This window comes from Tasmannia lanceolata, unplaced genomic scaffold, assembly GCF_043159265.1.
Source record: "Tasmannia lanceolata isolate RefF3 unplaced genomic scaffold, GAP_Taslan_0.1 ptg000008l, whole genome shotgun sequence".
In the NCBI taxonomy this organism is placed as follows: Eukaryota; Viridiplantae; Streptophyta; class Magnoliopsida; order Canellales; family Winteraceae; genus Tasmannia; species Tasmannia lanceolata.
In genome coordinates this window covers 894,177-911,942 of record NW_027518685.1, presented here as the reverse complement: position 1 = coordinate 911,942, position 17,766 = coordinate 894,177, and the positions used below count along the sequence as shown (strand labels likewise).

The following is a 17,766-nucleotide window of genomic DNA, read 5'->3' as shown; positions in this document are numbered from 1 at the left end:
ATGTAAGAGTTTGGCCATAAATGCTACACGAGTCTACAAAATCTCAAAAAATACCAAACTTATACCAAAAATGTCATGTGTTGGCCTCTTGGTTTCTTTTCAAGTTCGTGGATGAGTAAAATGATGTTTATATGACATTATCTTTGACACTTTTATATAAGGGTTTCTCTCCTTATGTTGGAAGCTTTTAAGGATGCTCTCATTACAACGACATCTCTACTGTGTCATGATAAAGTAGTGTTCCCTTTTATATGAGTTTTTAGTAGCATGCTCTTGGTATGTTTTAAGCTATTTTCATATCTAGAGTAGGAAAGGTTAAAAATGAGTATTTTTCCTTCTCAATTTAGGTCCCACATGGGTATAAGTCTGTGAAATCAAGACTGTTGATCTTGTAGATCATCATGATGTGGCCTCTATGATATTTGTCCCATCCCTAATGGACATCCCATGTATAAGATAAGGAATGGCAAAATTCATCGGTATGACTTGCGCTGGCAGAACCCTAAACAAGGCTTGATCTGGCTTGACAGATCAAGGGCCTAAGATAATCTGATGAAGGTGTTCTCAACGGCATTTAGCCTGACTTATTGTCAGGCTTCAGATCAACGGATCCAATAATGTATACGAGGCAGAAATGAGGCCCAGTAAGAGTCAGTTAGGAAGGGGCCTATCAGCCCGTGTCTTCTTACCATTTTCCTTCGAAGATGGTAACTTTACCAATGCATGTGAATGCATTAGTATATGTCTGAACTCCTTTTTAAGAGCCATCTGTCCTCATTGCTATTGGAAAAAAAGGCAGAGAGAGAGAGAGGATGGATTTCAAGGCAAGCAGTGAGGTATGTGTTCTTTATCTCTATTCACCATAAGCTCTCCTCCTCAGGATAAAGGAAAATGTATATACATAGAAAATAGAATGTTATTTAGATCATCAAGAATTGATTAGAAAGAAGCCCAGCATTTTAACAATTTTGCAAGAACCCCTTTGGAAAATTTCCTTCTAGCCCTTGTTAGTTGTACTCTTGGAATTAGGGGTTGACTAGCCTCTCAGGTTTCTTCCATAAATTTTTGAAGTATGTGGTGGTTTTATCGATAGCAAAGATTAAAAGAGAAATAACAAAGCATAAAGACTTGAGACCATGTGTTTCAGATAAATAATTGTCTAACTCATCACAGATGTTTTTTTTTTTCTGTTCAGGGTTTTGTTAAGTTTTTTTTTGTTTATCCTTAACAGAGTTTTTTTTTTTTTTTTGGAGGATGAAGACTTGAGACCATTTGTCAAGGGTTTTGCATCGTAAACGAAATTTTCCATATGTTTTGATAAAAAAGTCTTAAGACATGTTAAAGTCTCAAAACATACCCATCAAAAAAAAAAAAAGTCTCAAAACATCTGTAAAAGTTAGCTAAATTCATTTTTTAATGGTATGGAGCTGGACAAGGGCACGGGGGCTACCTTCATCACTCTTGTTCCTAAAGTAGCGGGGGCAACAAAAAATGCAGATTTCATTCCTATTAGTCTTGTGGGTAGTTTATATAAAATTTAGGCTAAGGTTCTAGCGAAGCGCTTGAAGAAAGTTCTACCGGTAGTTATCTCTGATTATCAAAGTGCTTTTGTAGCGAAGAGACAAATATTAGATTGCTCCCTTATTGCCAATGAAGCCATAGATTATTATTGTAGGCTCAAGTTGAGAGGAATTATTTGCAAATTGGATATGGAAAAGGCTTACGATAGAGTGGAATTGGACTGTTTAGATTTCCTGTTTGCTAAAATGGGTTTTGGGAGTAGATGGCGCAGATGGATTATGTCCTGTGTATCCTCGGCGTGGTTTTCAGTGTTGTTAAATGTGTGTATCCTCAGCGTGGTTTTCAGTGTTGTTAAATGGGTCTCCTAGAAGCTTTTTTAAGTCTTCCCGTGGTCTTCGGCAAGGGGACCCTTTATCTCCCTTCTTGTTTGTCATCGTGGCGGAAACTCTAAGTAGATTGTTAGCTAAAGGATGCGATGTAAGGTTGTTCAATGGCTTCAGTATTGGGAGAGACTGTGTGGAGGTCTCTCACCTCCAGTTCGCGGATGATACACTCTTGTTCTGCGTTCCGGAGAGATCCCAAGTGTTAAATTTAAAGTCCGCTTTGAGATGTTATGAAATGTTAACGGGTCAAAGATCTAATTTCCATAAGTCTAGATTTTTTGCGCTGAATGTCCCCTTGGATGAGGCTCTAGAGTTCGTGAGGTTATTGGGTTGCGAGATGGATAATCTTCTGGCCTCGTATTTGGGTCTGCACTTGGGGGTTGGAAGACTAATAAGGCATTTTGGGAGCCGATTTTAGAAAGGATTGGGCGTAGGTTGGATACTTGGAAGAGAAATTTAGTATATTCAGTCTTAGCAAATGTTCTTGTATATTTTATGTCTCTTTTCAAGTGTCCTGTCAGTGTCTCGTTGAGGATTGAAATGATCCAATGTAGATTTTTGCGGGGAGGTAATGAGGACAAAAAAGGAATCTCTCTGGTGAGTTGGAAGGATGTTTGTGTGCCCATCAAGGTGGGTGGTTTGGGTATTAGAAGATTTAGGGTGTTTAACCACGCTTTGCTTGGAAAGTGGTTATGGAGATTTGGCGAAGAAAGATCTCATTTGTAGGTTAGGGTCATTTGTAGTAAGTATGGTTGTCAACCCGGAGGGTGGGAGTCTTTCGATAATTTTAAGTCAAAGGGGCTAACGGTGTGGAGAGATATTTAAAAAAGGTCCCCCCTATTCAACCTGAATATTAGATTTAGGGTTTATGGAGGGGATAGAGTTAAGTTTTGGAGTGATTTATGGTACGGTGATAGCCCGCTCAGGTTGTTGTTCCCGGAAATTTTTCGGGTTGCGGTGAATAAAGAAGCTATGGTGAGTGAGTGTATGGTTAGTAGGGTTGGTGTTTGGGAATGGTGCCCGGCTTATAGAAGAAGGTTCTTTGCTTGGGAGTTAGATTTTGCGGCTAGACTTAGGAGGCTTTTGGATAATGGCTACATTAAAAGAAAGGGGATGGATAAGAGAATATGGACTGCAGATTCTTCTAGATTATTTTCTGTCAGATCTTTCTATACGAGCCTGATGCCCTGCCCGACTCCCTCTTTTTCAGCAAAGGTGTGGAAATTTCATTGTCCGCCGCGGGTTAGTATCTTTGGTTGGGCTGCATGTCGTGACAGGATTCAAACCATTAACTTTCTGAGAAATCGTGGTATGTGGCTTGTTGATCATTGCTCCCTATGTCTTGCGGATGGGGAATCTGCGGATCATCTATTTATGCATTGTTCGTTCACCAGGTCTATATGGGGTCGCATATTTCTAAGATTTGGGATCAGCTGGATTTTTCCTAGATCTATTGAATTGTTGTTGCAACAATGGAGCTTCGTGCCTTGGAAGAAGAAAGGGAAAATTTTGTGGGAAGTATGCTTGCTTGCCACTTGGTGGGTGGTATGGAAGGAGAGAAATGCGCGGGTGTTTGAGGGAATGTCCAAGGCTCCTCATTATCATTATATGCGGATAATTGCTTTGGTTATTAATTGGACGAGATGCCATCCATCTTTCCAGTTTATCTCAGCGTTTGATCTTTGGGAAGGATGGGGGTGGTGTGCTTGAGTAATGAGTGGGCTAATAAAGTTGTCCAGAGATGGGAACCACCGCCTCAAGGAGTGTTAAAAATAAACTTCGATGGTGCTTGCTTTGGGAATCCTGGTCCAGCCGGGGTGGGAGGTTTATGTCGTGATGATGCCGGCAAGATTCTTTGGTCTTTTTGGGGCCCTTTAGGTGTGACGGACGCTACGGAGGCGGAAGTCCAAGCGGCTTTCAATGGCATAAAAAAGGTGAGTAGGGACCGTCTGAAGAGTGTAATTGTTGAAGGGGATTCGTTTAATGTTATCCGGTGGCTGAGGGGTGGGGTGGCTCCACGTTGGAGGTTTTTGGATCTTTTTGACGAAATGGAAGATGTATTGGCGGAATAAGATATTGAGTTGATTCATGTTAGAAGGTCTGCTAACAAGAAGGCGGACGCTTTGGCTAGAAGAGGAGTGGTATGCATCTCGATGAATTGGTTTGATCAATTTCCGATTTGATGGCCTAGTCATTTTGTAATTAGTTTTTATTTTTTATTTTTTGTTCTGTATCTTTGGGTATTCTCTTTCGGGTGTCCCTTCTGTTTCTTTTATAAAATATGCCAAGTCAATATATAAAAAAAAAGTTAGCAAAATCCTTTTGTTAATGAGCTGTTCAATTTTAACGATCCATTTTACGAGAAATTCTATTTCTTCTTCCACAAGAAGACGGCTACGAAGCACTCCATGCTGGTGTGTTGCAAGCTCTACATTTCCGAGTCTCGAAATTTCTTGGCTCTCGATTCGATCGAGCAAGCCGCTAACCTCAATAGGGAGACCGTCATTATAAACAAGTTTAAAGACTCGGCTTACAATCGGGTACGATACACACTCGTCTCCTACGTGGTTCATGGTAACGGCAATGGAGAAACATATAGTCCACTTCAAGAAGCTGTGTTGGCTATGGTTGAAGCCGCTTATGGATCCATAAACCTCGAATTGCACTCAGGGGCGCACCCTCGGCTCGGTGTGGTGGACCACATCTGTTTCCATCCTTTGGCTCAAGCTTCATTAGATGAGGCAGCTAGGGTGGCTAAGATGGTTGCAGCAGACATTGGCAACAAGTTTGAAGGTAAGTTTCACTGTAATTGTGAAACAATCAATTACTTCAAAAGCTAAGGCCCTGTTCATTTCAGATTGTGACAACCGATTCTGAGTGCCAAACTGATTATTGGACTCATATTTAAACTTAATTCTGAATCCAATAATCGGTATGGCATCCACAACCGGTTGTTATAAGCTTAAACGAACAGGTCCTAAGCTATTAGAGTTGGTGTTATTTAATCATTTAAAGGTTGGACGAACACGTGAATTTTTAAGATCACCAAGTCGTTGGGTTTTGAACCTAGGACCTGTGGTGAGGCAACATCTCTGATACCATGTGAAACAACCAATTACCCCAAAAGCTTTTAATTGGTTGTTTCGTAGTATAAATGTTTATGCCCCATTTGAATTGCAAGAAAAACATTTTAGGCTCCATTTCTTTGACGATAAAATAGACGTAAAATTTGTTTTATGTCCTAAAAATGAACATAAAACAAATTTTTGTCCATTTTTACATCCAAAGAAACGGAGCCTTACGTTCTTAGGAAAAAATTCCTTTCCATGATTTTGAATGAAATGATATATAATTATGACTAATTTAGAATTCTATCATCATAAATTGATAGTCCTGCTGATTAAAATCGAATAGGGAGGATTGAATTTATCTTTTTCGTGAGTAAAAAAGTAGGAATTTTAGAAATATTTTTCCTTTCCAAAATTTGCCAGTTGCCTGCTCTGTTTGGATGCCGGGTTTTTTTTTTTTCTTGGGATTTATGTGGGTAAAGGTAGGAGACAAAAGAGGGGACAAGCATTAATTAGAGAAAGATATTATGATGAGTGGAGAGAGAGGGTAGAGAGAGAAAGAGAGAACACCCTTTTCAAGACAAGATTTTGCTGGAAAAAGCTGATGTGACCACTAAACCTTTACCCACATAAATCCTGGGAACAAAAAAACCCAGCAACCAAACAGAGCATAGGTAAAAGGTATTTTTGGTAAAACTCTCTTAGGTCTTAGATTTTTTGCTGGAAAAGTTTTGGCTGGAATTGTTTTTACCTTAATACCCTCTTTGGATTGCAAAAAAAACATTTCTAAAGAAAATTATTTCCCCGTAATTTTTTTTTCTATCCTCAATATAGATGGAAAAAATATTATTATGATTAATTTAGATAAATATCATCATAAATTGAAGGTTTCTATAAATAAAAATTGAATAAAGTTGGTTCAAGTTATGTTTTTTCGTGTGTAAAAAATGTATGAAATTTTAGAAATATTTTTCCTTTCCCAACTTTTCCAAAAAATCATGCAATCCAAACATGGCCTAAGGGCAGGTTTGGCAACCATAAAAAAAACTATTCCATGAAATTAGTGGGGCCAGTTGTGAGAGATGGGTGGAGAGGGAGAGACTTGATAAGGTGGAAGTGAAGGGAGCAGGAGAAGCCCCTGAAAACCTGGGAAAGAAAAAACAATTTGAAATATAATTTTTTTTTCACTCTTTTTTAGGGATTTCTCATGCTCTTGCCAGTCCCAGTGTCTCACCATCTCAAATCTTTCCCCTTCCTCATTCTCAGCTCCTTCCTCACCATTGGGCCTTAGAATAGTTCATGAAATGACTTTTCATGCTTGCTAATTATTCCCAAAAAAATTAGGAAAAACCAATTTTAATTGTGTAGGTATTTTTTCACTATTTTATGAAGAGATTGCTGATCTTCTCCACTCCCATCAACTCAAGCCTCTCCCTTTCCCTCCTATGACCCTCTCATACAATCAGGCCATGTCTCTAAGGCCCATTTTTGGTAGCCAGGATTTTTTTTTTAATGATAAATTAGTGTCTTGAGAGGGCATGATTGCAATGAGGGTGAGAAGTGGCTAAAAATGAGGAAAAAGTTCATCCTATTTTGAGTGATTTTTTTTGTTTTATGATATTTAGCCCTTCTCACCACGTGAGACCCATTTTCCTGGTTTTTAGCCACTTCACCCATCCTACTACACTAGTTTATCATTAAAAATAAAAAATAATCATTGTCGCCGAATGTGCGTTCAGTCCCACAAATATTTCAAGGAATAATTTTTCATAATTGCCAAACATGGTCTAAAGTTATTACCGCACCTTGGTTTTTAAAAAAAAGTATTACTGGACCTTTGACAAATCATTTTCCAAGGAAAAAAAATTTAAGAAGAAAAAAAAAATTCATGGTTGCCAGACATGCCCAAAGCCTCTCCCTGCATGTAGAACATGTATAGTAGCAGGTAATGATATCTGCACTCCGTTGTTTTAATAATGGCACTCTTCACCTTATTGAACACATACCTTTCTCATGCCGTTTTCATATATTGCAGTGCCAGTATTCCTATACGAAGCTGCACACCCAAACGGCAAGGCACTTGATACAATCCGGAGGGAGTTGGGCTATTTCCAGCCAAATTTCATGGACAACCAATGGGCCGGTTGGGCTCTACCCGAAATTCTTGTAGAAAAGCCGGACGAAGGCCCAACGAATGTGGCTCGGGCCAGGGGCATCGTGGTGATCGGCGCAAGCCCATGGGTCACAACCTTCAATGTGCCACTTGTCACATCGGATGTGTCGGCCGCACGAAGGATCGCTCGGATGTCAAGCGCCCGAGGTGGCGGGCTCCCCGGAGTGCAGACATTGGCGCTTGTCCACGGAGAAGAATCAATGGAGATTGCGTGCATGCTCTTGGACCCGAACCTGGTCGGGGCTGATCGTGTGCAGAGCCAAGTGGAGCGGCTTGCCGCCGAGGAAGGAATGGATGTGGAAAAGGGTTATTTCACAGATTTTTCACCAGAGATGATTTTTGAGATTTATATGAAATTAGTTTCTTCGGGTTGAAAGGGAAAGAAAATGAAATGCAGTGTTGTGGATGATTAATTAATATTTCTAGTTTGTCGACTAATCCTTTATTAAGGTTTATTCTTGTCTTCGCCATAATTAAATTCCACATAAATCACAAACCTGTTAGGTCCCACTCGTAATGGATGTACCATATTGGCATCATTGATCAAATGTTACCTCTGCAACGAACATCACTAGCCCAAATGACCTACAGCCCTCAAAGTTTTTGAACAACAACACCCCCCCCCCCCCCCCCCCCCCCCCCCCCCACACACACACACACACACAAATACTTGTGTTCGGTATTATAAAGCAAATCTTGGTTTTCTCAGCGCCTATTCTAATGTCATGACACCATCAGCTGTTCTCGAGCAAAACCGTGAATGAAATAAGGCAGCTAGCCTTTCTGGGAACCGTCTATGGAGGATCAAATAACGTTAGATCTGCTAAAGATCACTTGTCAGCAGATTTTGTCCTCATTCACTGTGTGGCTTCTGGATCTGCTTTCTTGCTGATGGAAAGGACAGAAAGAACGGCAAGAAATCAGAAAATGATGGCGGGTCTCCTTGACTCTTGTCTCTCAAATACGATTTTGATTTTTGAGGAAATCCAAGATTCTAAAATCCGTGTATACAAACAGTCCCTAAAGGTAATGGATGCAGAAGGGACTTGGAGGCCGGGTTGAAATAACAAATTACTAATTTTTGTTCATCCGCTTTTCTGTTAAGACAGCTATAATTGCCCTGAAGTCAAAATGTCAAACCGGCTGTGCTGGACAGTCACGACCCACAAAATAGTGACTCATGTGACCTGTTGGGCCAGGCACAACACGGCACAATTCTCTCAGGGGCCAGAATGGCATGACTCACAAATTATGAGAGGTAGGAACGGCATGGCCACCACCTGAGTCGTACCTGCCCGGCCCGGCCCACTTTTTTTAATATTTTTTTTGATAAATAATTAAATTGAGTAAATTTAACTCTATAGATTAGAATTTAACCGTGCTTTCTATACCGTGCAAGTCCATCATGGGCTGTAGGCCTGCACGGCCTGCCGTGCCTAAAACTCCGTCCAACCCGACCTAGGTTTTAGGCCCGTGCGTGGCATGGCCAACCATCGTAGCAAATCGTGCCATGCCGGGACGGCCCACGTCGTTCCGCGCCCGGGCCTTTTTTCACCTTCAGCATGAAGTGCAAGATGCAGGCATTGCATTCACAGGTAAATGAGTAACATGGAAAAGGATGGAAGAAGCATCTGACTCCATGCAAGCTCCACTTGGCCCGGGGTTTAGCTCAGTTGGAGGGCTTGTAAAGCCTAAAACGGGTGCCAACTTGGTTTAGGTTTGGGAAACTTTAGCCGCACATTTTAGGCCCAATTAGGTAATGTACCCGTGTTTGGGCCTATCGATGATTTATCGAAAGGCCCACCAAGTGAAGTCAAATCATGTTTATGTGGGCCCATCTCATGTTAGTGCATGATGCGTCAGTCTATATTCTCCATGATTTGGTCTTGAGATTACAGCACTTGCTTCACTGGAAATTTAGAGGATATGATGTGACGGCTCACGATTTTATGTGTAACAATATTCAGTAAGATGCCAAAGCTTTCAAACCCCATTTTCCATTGATGGATGGCTACAGGCACAGCTGCCTATCAATTTACCTCCACTTGCATTTCACGCGTTGGTTTATACGATGGATACACATATTTTAACAAGGAAAATATATTAGTGCAAGTGGAGCCCACTTTATCAATGATCTAAGCCATTTATCTTTAGGATGATTCTAAATCTCCAGTAATTTGTGTTAGAATCGTCCAATGGGAGTAGATCCTTATGTCTGACCCCATCCATAGCACGGACTAACCAATAAACGGTTTGGATCAATTGAACAAGTGGGCCCGGTTGTCCATTTACCGGCTATATTTTTTCCGCGTGCATCCATAAAATAAGAAGGCTACTTTTACATGGGAAGTAGTATGACATGGACCCATCGTCCAATGCCCCCAAATTGTAGGCGCCCTAAAGTGAAAAAATCATGTTGTTGAAATATGTATAGAATTGGATTTTCGAACTTTTAGGTGGAGCTTTACTCAATTTTTACTAATCATCCATTCGCAGAATTTTTATATGGTGCCCGACCGTCGAGTTCCGTCACAACGGTACCACCCTTGATATCTGTTGTTTGATCAAATATCAAGGACGGTACTTCCATAATACCACCTTTACAGGACTTGACGGTCGGCCACCATATAATTTCTCATTCACAAGCGATTGAACAGATTAGAAAATGAAGACTTATAATGTAATATAAAAAATGGTAGAATATGGATGGAATCTTTAATCCCAAAAAAAATGTTTTGATTAGGCCCATTTTGCAAGTGCAAATTTGAGGTTAATACTAAGGTAAGTGCATTTTTTAATTCATGTAAAAATGAGGAGCCTTATAATAATTTCTATGGTCCGTCTTTGCAATTTCTCACACCCATTTCACGGCACCTCTTTTTCAAGAGCAAAGAGCCACCTCATGGATGAATTTGTCTTATTCATTTAATTCATACGAGGTGGCACTTCTCTACCGCAAAAGAGGGGCTCCAAAAGTGCTTTTGGAAAATTACCTAGACACTCTCTAATTTCTAACTTCAAGAAGTTCTTGTTACAGTATAGAACGTTAATGGAGACTAAAAAAATCATTAATCTAAACACATTTGTTTAAGCTAATAAAGTCTCTCCAATCTTGGCTTTTCACCGTCAGTTGTCACTGTTAGGAGTCTATTTTTATTGTTTAAAGAAGTGGATTGAGTTGGAAGCGATGGGCACATTATATAACTCTTAGACCAATACATAGAGTAAGATTATCAAATTACAATTTGATTTTCTTAATGTGTGATTTTAGTTTAGGCAAAAGTATGATTGAACGTGCTTCTTGGGTTCTAAGTTGCACGAATATTCTACTCAGAACGTGGTTCCTATTCTGTAATCTCGTGTTTCAGGCTCTAATATACAACTTTTGGGGTAATAAAAATATCTTATTTTCTACATTTTGTTGCATTGAACTTTGGTCTTACTCTGGAATCTCGGGTTTCAGATTCTTACATACGACTTTAGCCTCATAAATATCTTATTTTCTACATTTTGTTGCCTACCCTACTCCCTCACACCCCTAGAGCTTAGTAATCCTCGGTTGTTCACCAAATCTTGCCGATATAGTCAAATCCAACTTTTTCTGAGTTGCAACTGCAATTTGCATGATCTAATCCGTGGGATCTGCCTCAAAATTTTGAAACATTACCCCATCATGCAGAGGGGTGCAGCTTTTGTCCGGCTCAACCAGAACCGGACAGGTTCAGCCCGATTTGGGCTCTAGTTAGGTTAGCATTTCCTCGGGTTGGGTTGGGAAAAGTAAACCCGATTTTATTTTGGGTTGGGTTAAGGTTGAGACCTTGGCAAACCTGAACCCAACCTCCTATTCTAATTTTGTCATGAATTTTCTTAGGTTTATGTTTTTTTCCTTGTGTTTTTTTGTTTGGCCCTAGGTGAACCCAAACCTAACCCGACTCAACCCGAGTCTTGGATTGGGTTGGGTTAGGGTTGAGGGAATGCTAACTCGGGTTTGGCTAAGGTCTGCCTCAACATGATCCGAGTTGCATGACGTATGAGTAGGAAGATCCAATAATTGAGTAGGAAGTTCCAATAATTGACTAAGCTAAGTAGCTAATCAATAGGGGTAATATTGATTGGTTCTCAAATATTGCTGTAAATTCAATGTTGATTCCGCCCCCTTGGCTCTCATCATCCATTTGTCGTGGGTTAATTACAACAGCCACTTGACTACTGTTAGACGAGGCAGCCATGAGTTCGAAGATCCATTAGTTGAGCAATAAGCTAACCAGCTGAGTCAAACAAAGATGATCCTGGATTTCATTATTAATTTGGCTAAGTAGTTCCTTGCATTCTCCTTATCTTGGGTTGTTTGGTTTGTGGATAGTGAACCCAAGATTAGTAGACTGTGGTTTCCCACACATTCTGTTTGGTTGTGCTTGAAAAACTGGATTTGGGATCTCTCTTACCGCTGTTTACCCACTCATTCAAAATATCAATCTCGGGTGAGCAGGATCTCTATTCTAGAACAGCGCTATTGTTAGAGATTTTCAAAATAAAAGGTTTTGAAAATGGGGATCTTTTGAGAAAGGTGAAGAGAGGAGTTATCCGATAGAAAATGTCGGAGGGGTTATTAAAGTCTCTCACTTTTTTCTCTTCCTTTTATAGTACATCTCGGTTTTGGTAAATGGTGGGACCGCAGGAGGTTTTCAAAAAAGTCGCCAAATGTTCTATAAACGACTAGAAAGTTGCCATTTGAAGAGAGATACCAAAATTACAAAGTGTGAGTTAAATCCAAGAGATTCCAAAGCGTTACCCTCTCTCAGCCTTCTACACCTTTACATCTTCCAGTCCAAATAGCACATATCTGCCCGCTGATGTGATTTGCGCTACCGATACTAAATTCTTCGCCATACCTGGTACGTGATACACATATTTGAGGATGCTATTTCCCTCACTACACTGTCACCTCGAAGCAACCAAAGAACAAATTAACCGGTATTCCCACTTTGATATCCCCCTCGAAGCAAATCCAAGAACAAACCTACTTGTTGCCTAACTCTAATTAAATCAAGACTCCTAAACAATCTAAACAGCTACTCTAACAAACCTTAGTCCTACTAGGACTCTTATGAGTCGGTGGTGAAGAACCGTTCACAGTTTTCTCTCGTTATTGTTATTCTACAGAAACATAAACTGGTTTTCTCACTGACTAACAAAATCAAAGGGCGTTTCAGATTTGTTTCTACTTGTGCAAAGCGTCAAGATCAATAGGTCTTGCCTATTGGGCTTCATTGTATTTTTTAGGCAAACTCGTGGATCCCCATTGCACATCATTCCGGTGGTGGGCACGAATATCGTCTTAAGAAAAGAAACATTGTAACACGCCCTGAAGCATCATTTTGTTCTACATCACATTTTTCTCCAACAGCTATTAGGGCAATTTGCCACCTTCATAACAAGCCGGGGTTTATTATTTTATTCTTGGATAGGGTTGTCATACTCTGATCACAGTAACCTTTGTTCTTGAATAATTTTTTTCATAAAATAATTGGTGAACAATGAATAAGATAATTTCAAGATAAACACATTCAACAGGATAGCCAAGTAATAGAAACTCATCCAAGGTTTAGAGAAATTGTTCACTGCATGGATAGATATCCTTGCCTGAAATGTGAGAAACTACCAAATACTCCAAACGCTTAAGCTTAAGCTTTTGGAGAAGTTGGTAAGTTAACATGGTATATATAAGAGCAAAGGTCCTGAGTTCAAACCTCCCGGATAGCAAAATTCCACATGCAATGGCTAAACCCAAAAGAAGGGCTACATGTGCCACGTTGAGGCCAACCCAAGAAAGAGGGGCCACACATGAAGGGGAGTGTTAAAGTATAAAAGATTAAAAACGCCTTTCTCCAACAGCTTAAGCTTTTGGAGAAGTTGGTAAGTTAACAAGATGCTCCCTGGGATCGGCTACCTTGATTATTTATTATATCCTTGGTGTGGTTGTTCTCAACGAGGATAGCAAGCCAATCCAATTAAGGATAAGATAAAGTCCGAATTGTTAAACCCATAGATTGGTGCTATTCTCCACGGGAATAGAAATCCTTAGATAAGTTATTCGTGAGGTTGGGCAGCTTGCTTGGCTAAATTTGTCTTGAATAAATCTCTTGGATTTTGTCCCTGACACAAACAAAAGATATCAATTGAGCTTATCCAAACATGACTGATATCCCCAATTCGGTTTCATTGTTACAGTGGGTATACCTTCTTCTTCTTTTGGTGGTGAATCGGTAGGGTTAGGTTGGGCTAAACCATCGAATAAATATGGAGAATAGCTACAAAAGCTAATGAGTAATGATGTCGTTCATTTTTCTTATATCTTTTTTAAGGTTAGATTCAACCACCAAGATGATTGTGATGGGAACTTATTCTCCCTTATTGCATTTCCGTTTTCACTTAATTATATACGTCACTCAAAAGGATTGATACAGATACTATCTTCTCGTTTGTTTTTTCTCACGCATGAAGAGAAATCTCAAGTTTATCACAATACGCCCACGCAAGGTATATGAGGCACATGTGAATCACTTATGTCTCAACTCCTCGCCAGGTACACGAATGAAGCTATCTGGAGCTGATGATTGTATTAGAGTGGGGGTTTCTAGATCAATGTAATGGGGATAGTTAATTGCAATTAGCTAATAGCCATTTAAAAGCGCAAATTTAGCTAGATTGAGCCACTAGTTAGAAATTTGTTGTAGTTGAAATGTGTAAAAGATTGGATCATCTCTAATGGGTACACTGTACAAGAGGTAGTGGTTCTTAAGGGTTTACTCAAGACAACATTTTAGGCTACTGTATTGGCACTGCTAAGTCTTGATAATGGCCCTAACTTGCTTTTTATCACTTAATTAGCTCTCAAAAGCTATTACAACTCCCCAAAAGCTCTCAGCAGCCAATTAAAACAGAAAGGACAAGGTGAGTTCGGCTCATTATCAAAACTTGATAGTGCAATTATCATTTTTTTTTTTTTTTTTTAAATCTGGATCCAGGTTGGGTAAAAGTATATTTTAAGGTTGTGTTTGGGAGCCATTCTCAGCCCCCATTCTTCCACGCTGTAAATGAAGAAATCTGAAAATATCTAAAAATGATGTTCCGCAAAGCTTAATTACAAAGTCATTGCAAGTGTTTATCCGTTGATATTATCAGCATATTTCACCGATTTATTTACATTTATTACTGGAGGAACGATTGTAGTCGAGATTTTATTTCCATAATTACAATTTCAACAAAAGAGGCTTGGGTTTGGTTTTTACGAAAATACCCCCACCATGACAAAATAACAGGAATACCCTTATCTCATAAAAGATAATGAAAATATCCCTACTTAAATCTCATGAAAAATGACAAAAATACTTATATCTCATAGAAAGTGTTAAATACACCTATCTCTTCGAAGAAAAAAAAAAAAAAAAACTCATATATCATGGAAAATAAAAAGACCCTATCTCATAGAAAATGATCAAAGTATCACTCACTCATAAAAAATGACAAATACACTTATATCTCATAGAAAATAATAAAAAAGACCTATCTAATGCAAAACAATTTACATGGTGGACGGCTCTACACTTACGTGTAACCCGAAAAAAATACTGGTGGCCGAATTTTTTTGGTGATCAAGCCATTCATTTTGTTGGGCCCGGATTTTATTCTCTAATAAAATCTTCTCCATAGAATGATCTTAACCCTTTGATTTGAGAAGGTTTAAAATGGATACCGCAATATAAAAAAAACTACATAGATCGGGGTTAGGATTGAAAAATATTTTCTAGGCACACCCCCAACAAATGAAAAAAATACGTGTGCCGACATTGTTTGGGTGGGTGATCCAACCATTCATTTGTCGGGCCCTAATGTAGATAGTGTGGGCCCGTAAAATCTTCTCCATAGAATGATCTTAACCCTTTGATTTGAGGAATAAAAAAAATGCATAGATTGGAAGGTTAAGATCATCTATCCTATGAATAAAATACACTATCTCATAAAAATGACAAAATACACTATCTCATGAAAATGACAAAAATAAACTTATCTCTTATAAAATAATAAAATATTTCAATCTAATGATAAATGTGTTTTGAGGGTAAAAGTGTGGGTACATGAAAATAGGTGCTTTAAATGCTCCTTAACTATAGAAGTGTAAGGAGCATTTAGGGCACTCGTTAGCAAAACCCATTGGTAAAAGGTAACTATAGAAGTGTCGTTATCGATGGGGTCACGGAGGTATAATGTGACAGACAAAGTTGGCAAGGAAAGGTCTAATCAATACAGTGATCTCATTTTAAATAGAATATTAAATACTTCCTTGTTTTCCAAGAAAATTGTATACCTACAAGACCTTGGAAGTTTACCCCCAATGGTTATGGTAGTAGTGATAAATTGAATACACGGTATTCGTAATTTTGGGAATTGATGATCAGTATACCCCGTCCTTAAATAATGGGCAATGGCAATGTGCATTTCATTGGACACATTTAGGGGCCGTTCGGATACATAGATTTTAGAATTCAGGTTTTAGCTTGAAAACAATGTAAAAGAGGGTCATGATCAAGCTGTTGGTATGCTGTCCTGGCAGCATTTTTAGGATTTTAAGTAAGTAAACCAGGTTTTAGAAATATCTTCCGTATCCTGCGATTTCTAAAACTTGGAAACATGGGACGATCGCTAGCTCTGTTTCTGTCGAAAAGAAGGGCTAGAAATCAGAAAACGACGGCTTCTCTCTTTCTTCTCTTGTCTCCCAACTACAAGTTTGTGGAAATCCAGGATTCTAAAATCCACATATCCAAATGGCCCCTTAGTAATTTGTTATTTAAAGGCTCTTACAATTCCCAGAAAGCTGCTCACAGGGAATAAAAAAAGGGATTATTAAAGTGGGGAGTGCATTATCATGAAGAGAGAGTCCTAACATTCTCTTAATTTACTATCACACTTTTGAGTTTGAGGAGAGGGATTACTAGATTTGCACACATGTTTTCCAACCCCCTTTTGTTTATCTTTTCTAGAATACAACTCAATTTATTAATTTGGAAGGTAAGTTAGGATCATAGTTTGCAAAACATGTTTTATACTGTGTCCTAGTTTTTTCTTTAAAAAAATGTTTTGTAGATTTGCCATTTAATACTCCTTTAAAACTTTTACAACAAAAAACTCTTTTATTTTTGAGAAATATGTTTAAAAGGCGTTTTGCACGTAATAAAAAAGTTTCTTTATTTGGCCAACTTTCTAATTTTACCTTGCTATGTTTAATAAATGACAAAATTTTAGACATTAAATGCGTTTTTCTCGTGTTTCCGTTTATTAGACAACTTTTTAACTTTTGTTTTTTGAACCAATACTGTATTAAATCTAATTTTTTCCTTTCTTATTTTTTTGCATAATCACGTTTTGCTAACCAAGGTTGGGATTGAACCTATGCCCTCAATGTTGAGGTAAAATGAGTACAAAAACCAATACTAAAAAGCTCTTTTGTTTCTTGTGTAAGGTAGAGATGACAATAGAAAATGAAATTGGAATAGGATGTTTACAGTCTCGGTCGTTCGAGATAGGCGTGATACCGTTGAGCACGTCGACTACTAGATGACGATTAGTTGCTTCAGCAATCTCCTTTGTTGCAATGGCTACCACAATGAGTGTGCTACGTCGACTAGTAGATGAGGAAAATGTTGGTGAGCTTAAGCGCCCCAATCACATGGGTCCCACATTTTATGTGGTGATCCAAACCATTCATTTGCAAGGCCCTATCATAGATAGGGTGTGTATCAAAAATCAGCTCCATAGGTTCATCCTAACCCCTCCGTTTGTGGAGGAAAAAAATAGGCAGATTTGTGGACAAATAATGTCTGTCCATTTTGACCTCCACAAATGGATGGGTTATGATTATCCTATGGAGCTGATTTTTGATACACACCCCATCTATGTAAGGGCCTTTCAAATGAATGCTTTGGATCATCCTAACAAAGTAGGCCCCAATGTGATTGGGCGCTTAAGCTCACCATAAGTTTGGTGAGCTATATATATATATATATATATAGGCCTATGAAGACTATTCTTCCCGAAAAATTTGGACATCTATGGCAAGTTTTATCCTTAGGAATAAAAGCCCCATTTCTCCTCAGGAATAATTTTAATTAGAGGAAATCTAAGGAAAAGTTAAAAATCACTAATCATCCCATAAAAACGACAAGTTGATTCTTAAACAATTGGCCCCTTAGAGTTGAATGCATTTCTTAAGTAAGGGCACTTTTTTATTATTAAAAGAGCACAAGTTTAATTATAATTTTTAGTTTTTAGGGGATGATGTTGTAAGTTATAATCTAGAAGCTAAAACAGAGGCATCTCTGTCATTTCAAAGCGCGGGGGACCGGCGGAGAGATGAGATCATCTTACGCGGGGCCCACAACAAGAAGAAATTGGCAAATTGATACCCAGTAGCCCGGTGCCATCATTTTTTTTTTTTATTTTTTTATCTCAGCGGATATCTCGAGTGATACAAGATCTCGGCCAATGCAATTTCAACCTTCTTTTAAAATTTGGCCTGTAATTACCCGCCAGACTGGAAATTGCTTGCGATTATAGATTTTAC

The 17,766-nt window shown here is 38.9% G+C and overlaps 1 protein-coding gene across 2 annotated transcripts; it reads left to right on the top strand.

Moving 5' to 3' along the window:
* The first annotated feature begins 578 nt into the window (after positions 1-578).
* Positions 579-7,600, top strand: LOC143883841 (formiminotransferase cyclodeaminase-like protein). 2 transcript variants are annotated; one of them, XM_077387156.1, is made up of 3 exons: positions 579-836; positions 4,292-4,697; positions 7,008-7,600. In XM_077387156.1, exons 1-3 carry the CDS (start codon positions 813-815, stop codon positions 7,517-7,519), a joined length of 942 nt encoding a protein of 313 aa, XP_077243271.1. In that variant the 5' UTR covers positions 579-812; the 3' UTR covers positions 7,520-7,600. The 2 variants fall into 2 exon arrangements, with proteins under 2 accessions (XP_077243271.1, XP_077243272.1); XM_077387157.1 differs by having other exon boundaries at positions 596-836; positions 4,295-4,697.
* Positions 7,601-17,766: the final 10,166 nt, after the last annotated feature.

Excerpts from the sequence above, each read along its gene's own strand:
- LOC143883841 (XM_077387156.1), top strand. The coding sequence starts at position 813 with ATGGATTTCAAGGCAAGCAGTGAG. Across the intron at positions 837-4,291 it reads ATTTCAAGGCAAGCAGTGAG|AAGACGGCTACGAAGCACTC; the intron begins GTATGTGTTCTT and ends TTCTTCCACAAG. Across the intron at positions 4,698-7,007 it reads CATTGGCAACAAGTTTGAAG|TGCCAGTATTCCTATACGAA; the intron begins GTAAGTTTCACT and ends CATATATTGCAG.